This window comes from Ochotona princeps, chromosome 4 (genome assembly GCF_030435755.1).
Source record: "Ochotona princeps isolate mOchPri1 chromosome 4, mOchPri1.hap1, whole genome shotgun sequence".
Taxonomy (NCBI): Eukaryota; Metazoa; Chordata; class Mammalia; order Lagomorpha; family Ochotonidae; genus Ochotona; species Ochotona princeps.
This window is the reverse complement of record NC_080835.1, coordinates 14,399,791-14,413,800: the sequence shown is the minus strand read 5'-3', so window position 1 is coordinate 14,413,800 and position 14,010 is coordinate 14,399,791. Positions and strand designations below refer to the sequence as shown.

Sequence of the window (14,010 nt, the reverse complement as noted above, 5' to 3'; positions counted from 1 at the left end):
AATGTAAACTGTATAACACCAAGCATGGCTATCAAAAATTAGTGAACATTGGGTAAACTCAAACTATATTACAGGGGTGTCAGGGCTGTGGAACATTAGGCTAAGCCACTGGGGTCCCCACAGATACAGTGGTGACATCTTGTAGCTCAAAGCTGGTTCAAGTCTCAGCTGTTCTGCTGCCGATACAGCTTCCTGCTCCTGCAAATGAGATGGCAGTGGGAGAAGGCAAATGGAGGATTCCTGGCTTCAAACTGGCACAGAAATGGCTGTTGAAGGCATTCGGGAGTGAATCAGGGGATAGAAAATCTGCTGTTACCCCTCTGCCTTCCAAATTAAAAAACAAAAAGCTCAAACAACTACTAGATAAATTTAACCAAAAATGAGGAGCGTTTTAAATTAATATTTGAATCCCAAAGTTTACTCAGTCTACATTGATAAAATTAATTCCTTTAGTTCAACCATAAAGAATCCTGAATTGTAATATAAATGATATTTATTATGGTAACTTTAATTTTTGTTATTTAAGACTACATTTGGGTCCAGCATGATAGCACAGTGGTTAAAGTCCTCGCCTTGCACGCGCCAGGATCCCTTATGGGCATCAATTCTAATCCCAGCAGCTCCACTTCCCATCCAGCTCCCTGCCTGTGGCCTGGGAAAGCAGCTGAGGACAGCCCAAAGCCTTGGTACCCTGCACCAACGTGGGAGACCCGGATGAAGCTCCTGGCGCCGGATTGGTTCAGCTCTAGCCATTGCGATCGCTTGGGAAGTTTACCATCAGGTGGAAGATCTCCCTCTCTGTCTCTCATCCTCTCTGTATATCCACCTTTCCAATAGGAATAAATAAATCTAGACCCGGCAGCGTGGCCTAGCAGCTAAAGTCCTCGCCTTGAACACACCGGGATCTCATATGGGCGCCGGTTCTAATCTTGGCAGCTCCACTTCCCATCCAGCTCCCTGCTTGTGGCCTGGGAAAGCAGACGAGGATGGCCCAAAGTTTTGGGACCCTGCACCTGCGTGGGAGACCCGGAAGAGGTTCCTGGTTCCCGGCTTCGGACCGGCATAGCACCAGCCTTTGTGCTAACTTGGGGAGTGAATCATCGGACGGAAGATCTTCCTCTCTGTCTCTCCTCCTCTCTGTATATCTGACTTTGTAATAAATCTTTCTAAAAAAAAAAATAAATAAATAAATATTAAAAAAAAAAGAGACCACATTTGGGGGGCCCAGCGTGACAGCCCAGCAGCTAAAGTCCTTGCCTTGCACACACTGGGATCCCATATGACCGCCGGTTCTAATTCCGGCAGTGTTGCTTCCCATCCAGCTCCCTGCTTGTGACCTGGGAAAGCAGTTGAGGATGGCCCAAAGCCTTCGGACCCTGCACTCATGAGGCAAGACTTGGAAGAGTCTCCTGGCTTCAGCTTAGCTCAGCCCCAGCCACTGCAGACGCCTGGGGAATGAATCAGCGGATGGAAGATCTTTCTCTCTCTCTTCCTCTCTGTATGTTCATTTGCAATAAAAAAAAAAAAAAAAAAAAAAGATGGCCCACGCATTTGGTCCCTGCCATCAATGTGGAAGATCTATAAGCAGTTTCTGGCTCCTACCCTCAGCCTGACCCACAGCAACTCTGGTGAATGAAAGAGCCCAAGAAGTCCTCTGTCTCTCTCGCTCTTCCACTCTCTGTATATATGCCTTTCCAATAAAATACATAAATCTTTTAAAAAAGAAAAGTCGAAGAAGAGATTAAAATTTCATATTGTTTTAACTTTAAATTGTACCAAAAAAAAAAAAAACTTTTTCCGACTACGGTTACGGGACAGCACTTCAGACTACAGGGAAGTGTGGGAGTGAAGGTACCACCTGTCATACTAATGTGTGCTTTTATTCCTGGCTGCTCTGTTTCTGACTCACATGGGAATGAAGCTGAAATGGCCCAATTGCTTAGGTCCCTGCCCACGTGGGAGACCCAGAAGCAGCTCTGGGCTCCTGACGTTGGCCTAGCACAGCTGTGGCTTTAGTGGCCATTTGGGGAGTGAACTGGTAGATAACAGACTCATCAACCAATTGATCTTTGTCTCTTCCTCCAATTCTACCTTTCAAATAAGTTGCAAATTAAGAAAATCTTTGAAAAATTAATCAAACAAAAAGACTACAAGCTTAAAACAGCCTGGATACAAATCTTTTAATTCTCCAAAAATCTTTTCTTCTCTACATTTTTTCAAAAATATTTATCTACTTTTATTACAAAGTCAGATACACAGAGAGGAGAGACAGAGGGGAAAATCTTTCGTCTAATGATTCACTCCCCAAGTGACTGCAACGGCCAGTGCTGTGCTGATCCGAAGCCAGGAGCCAGGAGCTTCCTCCAGGTCTCCCACACGGATGCAGGGTCCCAAGGCTTTGGGCTGTCCTCGACTGCTTTCCCAGGCCGCAGGCAGGGAGCTGGATGGGAAGTGGAGCTGCCAGGATTAGAACTGACGCCCATATGGGATCCTGGTGAATTCAAGGTGAGGACTTTTTGCTGCTAGGCCACCACGCCGGGCCCTTCTCCACATTTTTATTTCCACTTACAGACAGCCTTCCTCCTCCCTCTATCAGAAACTGCCTGGTGTTTTAAGCCAGGAAGCCAGTGCAGCTACTTTAGAAAGAAATCATCCACCTAGGTTTCAGAGACATTATGAAGTGACACAAAACAACCAGATAAACGAGTTTCGTATTTTCAAATATCACCTTATCTTTGGAGACATGATGTTAAATTCAAATATAAATGAGTAGGAATTTATATAGAAAGAGAACAACTCTGAAACTGCTCGGGACCTCACTGTAGTAAGTCTTCTGGGGTTCTGTCACCGCTCAACCAACAAGGCCATACAGCCATTGTATTTTAACCTCCCGCAGACCTTGGGAGAAGACTTAGATTACACTTGGATTTTTAATCATTTACTGCTGGGACTCCCAATGAAGAGTTTAAGAATACAAGCTGGTTAATCAGTGGCTTTCTCTCAACTATGTGCCTCTTCAGCATTGTGAGAAAACTACTTAATAACTGACTCCTAAGTGTTTCAAGAGCATTTAATGGCCGGTAACTGCTGGAAAACTTTGAAATACCTAACAAAATGACATAGTGGAGGCTGGTTGCCATGTCATAGCACGTTAAGGCACTGCCTGTGGTGCTGGCATTCCAATGGGCAGTTTGAGTTCCACCTGCTCATAAATAATGTGACTGGGAAAGCAGTGAAAGAGCGTCCAAGTCCTTGGCCCCTGCACCATGCTGCAACATCCTGGCTTCAGACAGGCCCAGAGCAGGAAGTTCTAGCCATTTTGGGAGGGGCGCAGCTGACATAAGATCCCCAAGTCTCTCCTTTTCTCTCTCTGTAATGCTGCATTTCAAATAAAAGTAAAGAAATCTTTAAAACGGGGATGGGACATAGTGTGACAGGAGTGCAATCATCTATTTCAAACTACTATCAAATCTCTTCAGTTCATTCGCTGCTAAATGGATTGTTAGATATGTCTATGTATTGTCACCCAAACAGGGAAGAAAGTATTCAAAAGAAAATCTCTCTACGGGCCTGGCCAATGGTCCCATCGGCTAGTCCTCCCCCTGCAAGCACCAATATCCCATATGGGTGCTGCCAGATCATGTCTTGCCTGTCCCACTTTCCATTCAGCTCTCTGCTTGTGTTCTGGAAAAGCAGCAGAGGATCGCCCAAAGCCTTGGGACCCTGCACTCGCATGGGAGATTTGCAAGAAGCAACGGTTTCCTGGGTTTGGACTGGCTCGGCCCTGGCTGTTGAAGCCATCTGGGGAGCGAACCAGCAGATGGAAGATCTTTCACTATCTTTCCTTCTCTTGGGAAATCTGTCTTTCCAACATAAATAAATCTGTAAAAACAGAATGAGAATTATAGTAAACCTACCCTTCCACCACTATATTCTAAATTCATCATTGCAGGCACACAAGGTTTTTACTTTAATAACCTAATTATAATCCCTAGATTATAACGATTAGTACCATATGGTTCTTGGTTTCATTTGGTTGTCTTGTTGGATCAGGTCTATTTCTGAAGGTACCCGAACCATTTTGGTAGCCACCCAGCTCTTTACTTGCTACATTATCAATAATGTCTTTATTTTCAAAGGTCTGTTATTTCACTTAACATTCCATACTCTTGCCTTCATGTCACCACTTTAGCAGCTGTCAGCTTTGTAAGAGTGAAAGGTTGCTCATCAAAAGGCAATTTTGAGTATGTTTCATTATTCACTTATTTGCAATTCCAACAAAAATGAACTTAAAGTATTATAGGGTGCAATCAAGTTACGGCTCTTCTCAAAAGCTAGCCATCAGATAAATCTCAGAGTGACTGAGGAGCTATGAAAGCCTGTTTCCTTATAAAAATGTGCATTAACTGAACTGAATTTCTCTAAAAAAGTATCTTACATGGGATAAATCATCTTATTTCTGATTGTCTACATAAGGATGCTGACAATTTTCAATAACAAACTACTGTTTCTTATTAGTGTTACTTTTATAACATTTCTTCGTTTTATTTTCATTTGCACCAACCATACTTCTTATAATAATACTATCTGGAACTGGGAGATGAGTGGACTACCAGTTGACCAGAGACAGACCTTGTTCTAACTCCTGGTTAGGATGCCCACACCCCAGTTGGGGTGCCTCAGTTAAATACGTGGCTGTAGCTCCCGATTCTACCTCCTGTGAATGCAGGCCTTGGGAATCAGCAGTGAGGGCTTCAGTGGTTGGGTTTCTGCTGGCCGCAAGGGCCACCTGCAATGAGTTCCTAGTTCCCAGCTTTGGCCTACCTAGTGCAGTTAATCAGTAGTCGGGAGCATGTGTGCTCTCTCTAACAAATGCATTTCTGCAAAAGTGTTTTTAAAAATGAAGTCCAAACATGCTCCGAAGTGGAAAAATTTCATCACACCACATAGATATTAACAACTATCTTATTATTATAGTTAATTAGCTTTCCTGTTTTTGGAGATTCACAGGTTTGACTGCAGCATGACAGACAGTCACAGGACAACCTTGTTTTTTCTCCTTTTTTTCTTACTGTTACAGCAAGGATCGCTAGCAAACCACACTCATCGAACCAGGGACCCTCGTGGTGTTAGAGAAAAGCCTGCCACTGAGGTAGCACACCATCTACAATTGTGAGCTCACTGGCCAATCAGCAGCTTCAACTCCAAGCTCTAACCATGTGTACAGAACAACCCTTCAATACTAAAATATACTGCTTCTCCTTCTTGCGGTTTTTTGTTTCTTTGAAGATTTGTGTATTTGAGAAGCAGAGTTACAGAGAAGAGACATAGATCTTCCCTTAAGGGGCTTACTCCTCAGATGGTTGCAGTGAGTAAGGCTGTGCCAGTCTGAGGCCAGGAGCTGAGAGCCTCCTCTGGGCAGGATGGACAGATGGAGGGACACACACACACGCCTCAGGGACTTGGCCATCCTCCCCTACTTTCCCAGGCATATTAACAGAAAGCTGCACTAGACGTGGAGCAGCTGGTACTGCACACACCAGCTTTAACTGCTACACCACATGTCGGCCCTATCTTTTCACATTTCAACCAGAGTGATATATCAATAAATGATGACTGCAATCCCTAACTTAGCAAAATTCATAATTCTTTTAGTTCAGTCCACCTTTTCAGGTATAAGCTTATATGGTATTATATGAACATCTTTTTGTCCTATTAGTTCAGGGTAAATGTTCCCACCTGTAGAATTCTCGGTAGAATCTGTAGAATTTGAATCCGTGCTGGTTTTATCTTTCAAGGTCTGTTTAGCAAGTGTCTCTTCTCTATTTTCTTGGGCTTGGCTTTCTTCCTCCTCTTCCTCACCATCTGGGAACTCCCATTGAGATTCGCCCGACTGTTCGTTTACATAGAAATATCGTCTATGATCCCTAAATTACAAGAAAGAAAACACACGTTTTACAGCCCATTCTCTGACAGAGACACTTGCAATTTGGTCCAGTCCCAGGACAGCAGACTGCTCTCCCAGGGACGAACCTCTTCTTATGGACTGCTATTCACAAAGGCAACAAAGAGCTTTGACAATTGACAATGGAGAACCAAGGATAATTCAAAGCTATTTGCACTGCCAGCAACTCTGTGAATACAGCCCTAAGCCCTCTCACTCCAACACTTAGAAACAGCCTTGTCTTTTTTTTCTGTTTGCTTTTTGGCCAATGTGAAACAAGGTTTCAGGTTTTGTTAATGAAGGGATTCAACCGCCTAGAACACTAATTTCCCTTCCAAAGAAGAGAACAACGATGACTGTGAAAGTTGACTCTTCCCCTCTTGGACCGTGGAATTCACATTTCATATTCTTGGTATCAAACACAGTGAAAGCTAAAGAGAGGGAGAGGATCTGGGAGCTGAAAAATAAAAGAGCAAAGATTTCAAATAACGAAAAAAAAAATCAAGAAAAGCCAAATATAAAAAGAAATGTTTTAATCTGACCTGCTGGCAGAAGATAGTAATCCTGTTCTTCAATTCACATCTTCAGCCACGAAGTTTTCCTTAACTTCACCGAGGTTAATCAGGAGTAGTTGCTTCCAGAGGTCCTGTAAAGCGCACAGAGCTCTCGCATGCGCTTAACCCCCAAGCCCGCCCTACTCCGTGCAACACTCTGGAGAGTAAAAACCGGCTTTGTCCAATCTTGGGAAAAAATCCGTTACATGGAACACTGTAAACATTGCTTTTGTTTCTCCACTGGGTGGCTGGCCCAAGCTCTGTGCTCGCGGTGCTTTGCCTGCCAGCACCGCTAAGTGCAGTTGCTCTCAGTCTCCAGGCAGGCTGGCATGTCCTCAGGTGGTGGTGATCACAAATCATGTCTGAGATGTCAAAGGTGAAAGGTGAAAAGGGGAGAGGAGTGCGTACCTGTCCCAGTGGCAGGACCAGCCTTTAGGAGTGGCGTTTATTTCATACTGTTTTAGTTGCTCTGCTGCATCCTGGAGTTTTCGTTTAAGGTAGATTCCATTAAGAGCTCCTTCTCGCCAGTCTGCAATTCGAGTCTACAATCAAGGAGGAAAATGAGTTAGACTCTGTTAGACAACAGAAGTCAAAGGGACTGAAGTTTTATTAGTCAATATCATATTCTTGAGATGTAATCTGGCCAAAGGAGAGCCAACCAAAGATAAAAATCCCACCACAGTCCACAGAAAAGGCTTTCCCTGCAGATCTCTGGAAAGTGAGGCTGGGCTGCAGTGGCGTTTGCACTCTGCTAACCCTCAAGTACCGGAGAAGGTAAAGATGTCTGCCCTAAGGACTTGATTAAACTTGCCTCTCCAGGCATTTTTACTGGTTACTTTTGGAAAGGTAAGGGCAGCTGGTCTAACCAATTCAGTGTTTTTTTTTTTAAAGATTTATTCATTTTATTACAGCCAGATATATACAGAGGAGAGACAGAGAGGAAGATCTTCCGTCCGATGATTCACTCCCCAAGTGAGCCGCAACGGGCCGATGCACGCCGATCCGAAGCCGGGAACCTGGAACCTCTTCCAGGTCTCCCACGCGGGTGCAGGGTCCCAATGCATTGGGCCGTCCTCAACTGCTTTCCCAGGCCACAAGCAGGGAGCTGGATGGGAAGTGGAGCTTCCGGGATTAGAACCGGCGCCCATATGGGATCCCGGGGCTTTCAAGGCGAGGACTTTAGCCGCTAGGCCACGCTGCCAGGCCCAATTCAGTGTTTTTAGGATAAAAACTGAAAGGTTCGGTGGTAAAGCAAATCAGCCACATCCCTACAGAGGTTGTTCACCTGTCATCTCATTAAATAAACAGTTCACAAATCAGACTCAAAACATCTCTCTGTAACTACACCCTTCAAATAAATCTCAAAAAGAAAACGAAAACAGAGTCCTGTTACACACAGCATTTCATTCAAACACAGGCTCTTCATATGAAAAAAAAAAAATTGATAATTACCTCAGTCTGTAATAGTAGAACATGAAAGTTGGAGATGGACTGTCTATTAATGCCTAAGAACTCAAATTTACTCATCAGGGTATTCGCCAGTTCTCCAATCTGAAACTATAATGCAGGAAAGAAAAAAAGGAACAGTCAACAATATCATCTGTATCATATAAATTTCATTTAATGCTGCACAAGCTAGAAATATGAATCTGCCTATTGACAGCTTTCTTCAAATAGCTACATCTAGTCATGCAGAAGATGCAGTCAGCAGTTGGCATTTGGCACATAGTTAAGGTATCTCTTGAGATGCTCACCTGCCTTACTGCTGTGTCTGAGTTTGGAGCCTTGTTTCCACTTCTAACACATACCACTGTTAATACACACTTAAGTACGTGAGTTGGGTTACCACATCAAAGACTCAGAATACACTGCTGGCTAGCAGACTGACCTTGGCCTTAGCCAACTGTCCTAAGCACTTGGGGAGAGAAACAGGATGATGGAAGCAACTGCATGCTTTTCTATATCAGTATGCAGTTCAATTAAATTTTAAAAATTAAGGGGGCAGGCAGTGTGGCACAGTGGGTTAAGTGGCAGCCCATAACAACACTGGTTCAAGTCCTGCCTGCTTCACTTCTGGTCCAGCTCCTTGTTAATATGACTGGGAACCAGTGAAATATGTCACAGGTGCTTGGGCTTCTGCACCCAAGTGGGAGACCCAAATGAAACTCCTGGCTTCAGTGTGGCCCTGGCTGTAGAGGCTGAACTAAACTAAAAGATCACTCTCCCTCTGTCTTTCAAAAAAATAAAATTTTCTGAAAAATTAAGTTTTAAATTTACAATAAAATAATTCACATAAAGTGATATACAACAGGCAGTCTGAAATTCACAACCTAGCCACAGCATCATAATGCTATTTCTAGTACAATAAGGAATTCAACACATTGTAATCTTAGTAAAAAATCATATGATACGAGGGGGCTGGCATGACACTATAGCAAGCTAACTTTGCTTGTGGATATCTTTCACTCGTGGTGCAAGCATCTCATGAGCACAGCTGAGTCTTGGCTGCTCCACGTCTGATCCCTGCTAAACAATCCCTGGGAAAACAATGGAGCAGGGCCCAAGCCCTTGAGGCCGTGCACCCACATGGGAATCCTAGAAGAACCTCCTGGCATTGGCTTCTTACTGGACCAGCTCTGGTTGTTGCGGCCATTTGACGAGTAAACCAGCAGATGGCAGATCTCTGTCTTTGACTGTCTTCATAATTCTGACTTTAAAAAAAAAATCATTCCTTGGGGGCTGAGCAAGCTGGTTACAAGTACAAGGCCAATCAATCTGCAGTGCCAGGATCCCACATGAGTTCCGGTTCACGTCCTAGCTGCTTCAATTCCAATCTAGCTCTCTACTTATGACCTGGGAAAGCGGTGGAAAAGGCTCAAGAATTTGGGCCCCTGCACACATATGACAGTCCTGGATTCAGCCTGGCCCACACCCAGTTAATGCAGTCTTGCTGGGAGTGAACCACTGGATGGGACACATGTCTGTCTCTCCCTTCAAACAGTTCTTTTTAAGGAAGTTTCTTTTGTGCTTCCCAGCTGAAAAAACCAAAATTGACAAGCTATTTCTTTCCAATAGAGTATTAATTTGAAAGTCAACATGTAGCTAGAATCTACTTTCAGATATTTTTTAACATCACATCTTAAAAATGATCATTTTGGAGCAGCTACTGTGCTGTTGCGGGTAGACCACTCACTACAGTGCCTGCAAACCATAGGTTCTGGTTTAAGATCCAGCTGCTCCTCTTCCAAAACAGTTCCTGCTAATGAGCCTGGAAAAGAGGAGGATGGCCTGAGAGCTTGGGATCCTGTACCCACACGGGAGATGGCGCTCCGGACCAGCCCAGCTCTGGTCATTACAGCCGGGGGAATGAACAAACAGGTGGAGAGTCTGCTCTGTCTCTTCTCCCCACAACTCTGTGATCCAAATAAAACAATCAATCTTTGAAAAACAAAAAATCATGTCAACCTAACCAAGCCAATGATTTATGCTTGGAGATGATAATTTTTGCTACTCATTAATGTCAAGTATTTTAATGCTAACCTTTTAAAAAATATTTTTTAAATTCCATTGAGTAATCTATTACACATACCTTCAAATCTTGTTCTTCCTCTACTTTAGGTGCTGTCTGGACTTTTGTCTTCTCTGTAGATTCTTCCATTTCCATCTCTTTGTCTGAATTCTCATCTATTTTTTCTGAATTTTCAGCACCAAGCGCTACAAAATAAAACATGAAATTAAATCAAAAGAACCAATACAATTTCAGCACTATACATAGTTTGTTTTCTGTAGACCTCTAAAAACATTAAACTGCCAATTTGTCTTTATAAATCAAAAAATATTTTATGAATGCATTTAAAAACTGTCTAGGAGGGCCCGGCAGCGTGGCCTAGCGGCTAAAGTCCTCGCCTTGAACGCACCAGGATCCCATATGGGCGCCGGTTCTGATCCCAGCAGCTCCACTTCCCATCCAGCTCCCTGCTTGTGGCCTGGGAAAGCAGTTGAGGACGGCCCAATGCATTGGGACCCTGCACCCGCGTGGGAGACCCAGAAGAGGTTCCTGGTTCCCAGCATCAGATCAGTGCATCGGCCCGTTGCGGCTCACTTGGGGAGTGAATCATTAGACGGAAGATCTTCCTCTCTGTCTCTCCTCCTCTCTGTATATCTGACTTTGTAATAAAAATAAAATCTTAAAAAAAAAAAAAAAAAAAAAAAAACTGTCTAGGAGCCAGAGCGTTGGCTCAATCGGCTAATCCTCCACCTCCAAGCCCCAGGATCTCATGTGGAATCTGGTTCATGTCCCAGCTGCTCTGGTTCCCATGCAGCTCTCTGGTTGCAGCCTGGGCAAACAATGGAGGATGGTCTAAAATGAAACCCTGAACCTTCTTGGGAAACCTGGAAGAAACTCCTGGTTTCACAGATCAGCTCAGCTCTAGGCTCTGCAGCCATTTGGGAAGTATCCACACTTTTAAATTACTTGTTTTTTCTTTAATTAAAATTTACAAAAATCTTCTTATTGTACTCAACTAATGCTTGGAATTATTAAATCCTACTGCTCATTTTTTCACTATACGATATTGAGGCCAAACGGAAATTAAAATTTTGGTTTTGTTCAAAGCTCTCTGGTAACATACTGGAAAAGTCAGGAGGGCCTCTTCCACCTTTCTCCAGGAGACATGCCTTGAATCTTGGTGACAACAGCAACTAGCTGTCCACACAGGCTGGGCAACTTGTACAAAAATGGCAGAAATGAAACCTGGCTTACCAGAGATGGTAATTCCTGTCCCTCCTTGCTTAACTGGAAATAGTAAGCAAAGCAGATGTCATGGCCCTACGTTGGCCAAGGAAATGTTTATGACAAACAACAAAGAAAGGAAGAAAACTGATTTTGCTTTCTGCTTTTTAAGAAGACCTAACAGCCACACAGCTGTGCGTGAAAGAGCCCATGAAGCGCAGTCTGTCAGGCTCTGCTCTGATAGAAGAACAGCAAGAGAAGGCAGCCTGAACCGATGCTCCTTCTTGGCACTTCCGCAAAAGCATCAAAAGGCTAGCTTCCTTCTTGTTGCTGATGAAATACACAAAGGAAACAAAATGTTTTCCATTCTCTTCTACCTTTCAAGTTTAAAATTTATTGACAATCAAATTACCAGTTTCTCCATTTTCAGGAGTCTCTCGTCCAGTTTTGCTAGAGCTCCGGCTTGTGGATTCGGGACTGGTAGCTCGAACAAACATCTTCCACTTTCCTCTTTTAGACATAAGTCTACGCATGCCATCTTGAGATGCAGGCTGGCTGATATCGGAACGGGGACTAGACCCTGATACACTACCATCTCCTTCCTCCAAGGCTCGCAACTCAGCCTACAAAGAATGTGACATTAAATTAGAATCAAAGTGAATGCTCATCAACATTTAAGCACTTCTGAGCTGTAAGAATAGCCATACCTCACCTGTAGGCAACTGCCCAGGTTACACTACTGGGAGAAAAGCAGCTAATAACTGGTGGGCATTCTGAGACTGGTTAATGTTAAATTTGTGCCAACTATTTACAGGGTGGCAGCCTAGTCACCTTTTTTGTCCCCAAAAGATATGGGGTGGGGGACTGATTGCAAACATGCCAGCCAACAGGGTCTAGACCATTGGACTCAAAACTCCATCTACAGGGAGAATTTCAGGATTGGTGGCCAGACTGCAGGCTGCATGTGTCAGAACTGGTCTCCTCGGTTGCTAAAGCCTGAGCAGCAACCAGCATGCCCAGATGCACATGGGAACTATGACAATTGGTTCACTGAAGCCTACAGAACGTAAAGCATCATGGAGGGCAGAACAAGTTTGACAGCAAGTATCCGGGCGAGTAGAGAATACGTCAGCCAACGGGCCTTGGAAGGATTTCCTCAGCCTTGGAGCAAGCACATAGAAGCATCTCAGAACTCTCTGAAAATCATGAGAGTAACCTCAGAACATGCTCCACACTAGGGACCCTGGGACGATCTGATTGGCTGTCACCCAATCAGGGCAGTGATGCAGCTGGGTTGCTGGGAATGGCCTTCTCTCCTTCTCTCCCCATTTTCCCCAGAAACATGAGGGAAAGGGGAAAAAAAAGGATTGGAGATAGCTGTCTCTCACTCACTTTCCTCCATTTCTTTACCCTCCCTACCCTACTCAGTGAGCCACATGGGCATGTATCCTTAACAATGTAACATCATCAAGAATATATCACAAAAAGATTATAATAAACATACACAAAAATATACAAGTCATGACAATGTTCTTAGATTTCAAATCTTTTAGACTAGAAAGCATGTAACACATTTTAAAAATCCCTTCAGAGTACTATACTCCATGTTCCATACTCTAATTGCTACTGAATTTAAGCATGTATTGTTAATTACACACAAAATGTGAAGCAGATAATTTTTAGAAATTTCCAAAACTAGGAGAAGGTGTGGTGCCACAGGAGGTAAAGCCACCACCCAGGGTTCAGTCCCTCTGCTTCACTTTCAATCCAGCTCCCAGCACAAGATGGCCCAAGTGTATGGACGCCTACCACCCACATGGAAGACCTGGACAACCAGCATGGAGTTACAGGCTCCTGGTTTTGACATGGTCCAACCAACCACTGTGGTCATTAGAGGAGTGACACAGATCCAAGATCTCTCTCCCTTCTCCCTCTGTAACTGTTGAAAAGAAAAGGAAATTTCTACGGGTCTCGGCACGGTAGCCTTGTGACTAAAGTCCTTACCATGCATGTGCCGAGATCACACATGAGCACCAGCTCATATCCCAGCTGCTCCACTTCCCTTCCAGACCGTGGCCTGGGAAAGCAGTCGAGGAAGGCCCAAAGCCTTGAGACCTTACACACACGGGAAACCTGGAAGAAGCCCCTGGCTCCTGATTGGCTGGGCCCCAACCAGTGCAGCCACTTGGCAGTGAACCAGAGAGTAGAAGATCTTTGCCTCTGCCTTCCCTCTCTGTAACTGACTTTCCAATAAAAGCAAACAAATCTTCTGTATAAATACACACACATATATAATATATGTATCTCCAAAGGAATAACAGCAACAAAATCCATGGTCGTAACCTGAACAGAATGATTGTCAAGTATGACACATTGAAGGAAGAAAATACCCTTTAACTATCACATACTTACCTTTTTCCTTTCCAAAACCAGCTCGAGCTCCAGGGTGTCCTGCTCTTCCTCCTCCTCGCTCTCTCCGGACTGCACCACACTGCAGAGGCCCTCCTGAGAAGGGTCTTCTATACTGTCCAACACACTGTCCTGCGGCTTCACCACGGCTGCTCCTTCTTCTACGGGGGCACTCGATTCTTTCGCTTCCGATATAGGCTCGACTTCTTTACAAATTACTTTTCTTCTCCATCTCTCTTCTTCTTCTTTTATTCCTTCAGGCAATAAGGGAGCAAGGAGCGAGGCTGCCACTCCTTTCTTCTCCTCCTCATTATTCGACAGAGCCTGAATTCCTTCATTCACCTCCTATAAAGAAAAAAATAAAGTAGTCT

At 44.1% G+C, this 14,010-nt stretch overlaps 1 protein-coding gene and 1 non-coding gene across 7 annotated transcripts in view; both read right to left on the bottom strand.

Annotated features, from left to right (window-relative positions):
* The window catches only part of FNBP4 (formin binding protein 4), a 38,268-nt gene that overhangs the window by 11,620 nt on the left and 12,638 nt on the right, over window positions 1-14,010 (bottom strand). The window contains exons 7-13 of one of the 6 annotated variants that reach the window (XR_009245280.1): window positions 13,643-13,984; window positions 11,643-11,853; window positions 10,088-10,212; window positions 7,951-8,055; window positions 6,907-7,040; window positions 6,487-6,590; window positions 5,789-6,401 (exon numbers count right to left, since the gene is read on the bottom strand). Coding sequence is in view for 2 of the 6 variants with exons in the window: in XM_058663027.1 (XP_058519010.1) it covers window positions 5,740-5,927; window positions 6,907-7,040; window positions 7,951-8,055; window positions 10,088-10,212; window positions 11,643-11,853; window positions 13,643-13,984 (1,105 nt within the window). In the remaining 4 variants the exon portion in view is untranslated. Of the gene's footprint in view, window positions 1-5,739; window positions 6,402-6,462; window positions 7,041-7,950; window positions 8,056-10,087; window positions 10,213-11,642; window positions 11,854-13,642; window positions 13,985-14,010 lie in introns of those variants that run through there. The other 5 variants (XR_009245281.1, XM_058663027.1, XR_009245278.1 and 2 more) reach the window with 5 other exon arrangements.
* On the bottom strand, window positions 5,073-5,226 carry LOC118759601 (small nucleolar RNA SNORA62/SNORA6 family). The gene has a single exon (XR_004996291.2). It is a non-coding gene; the product is annotated as a small nucleolar RNA SNORA62/SNORA6 family (small nucleolar RNA).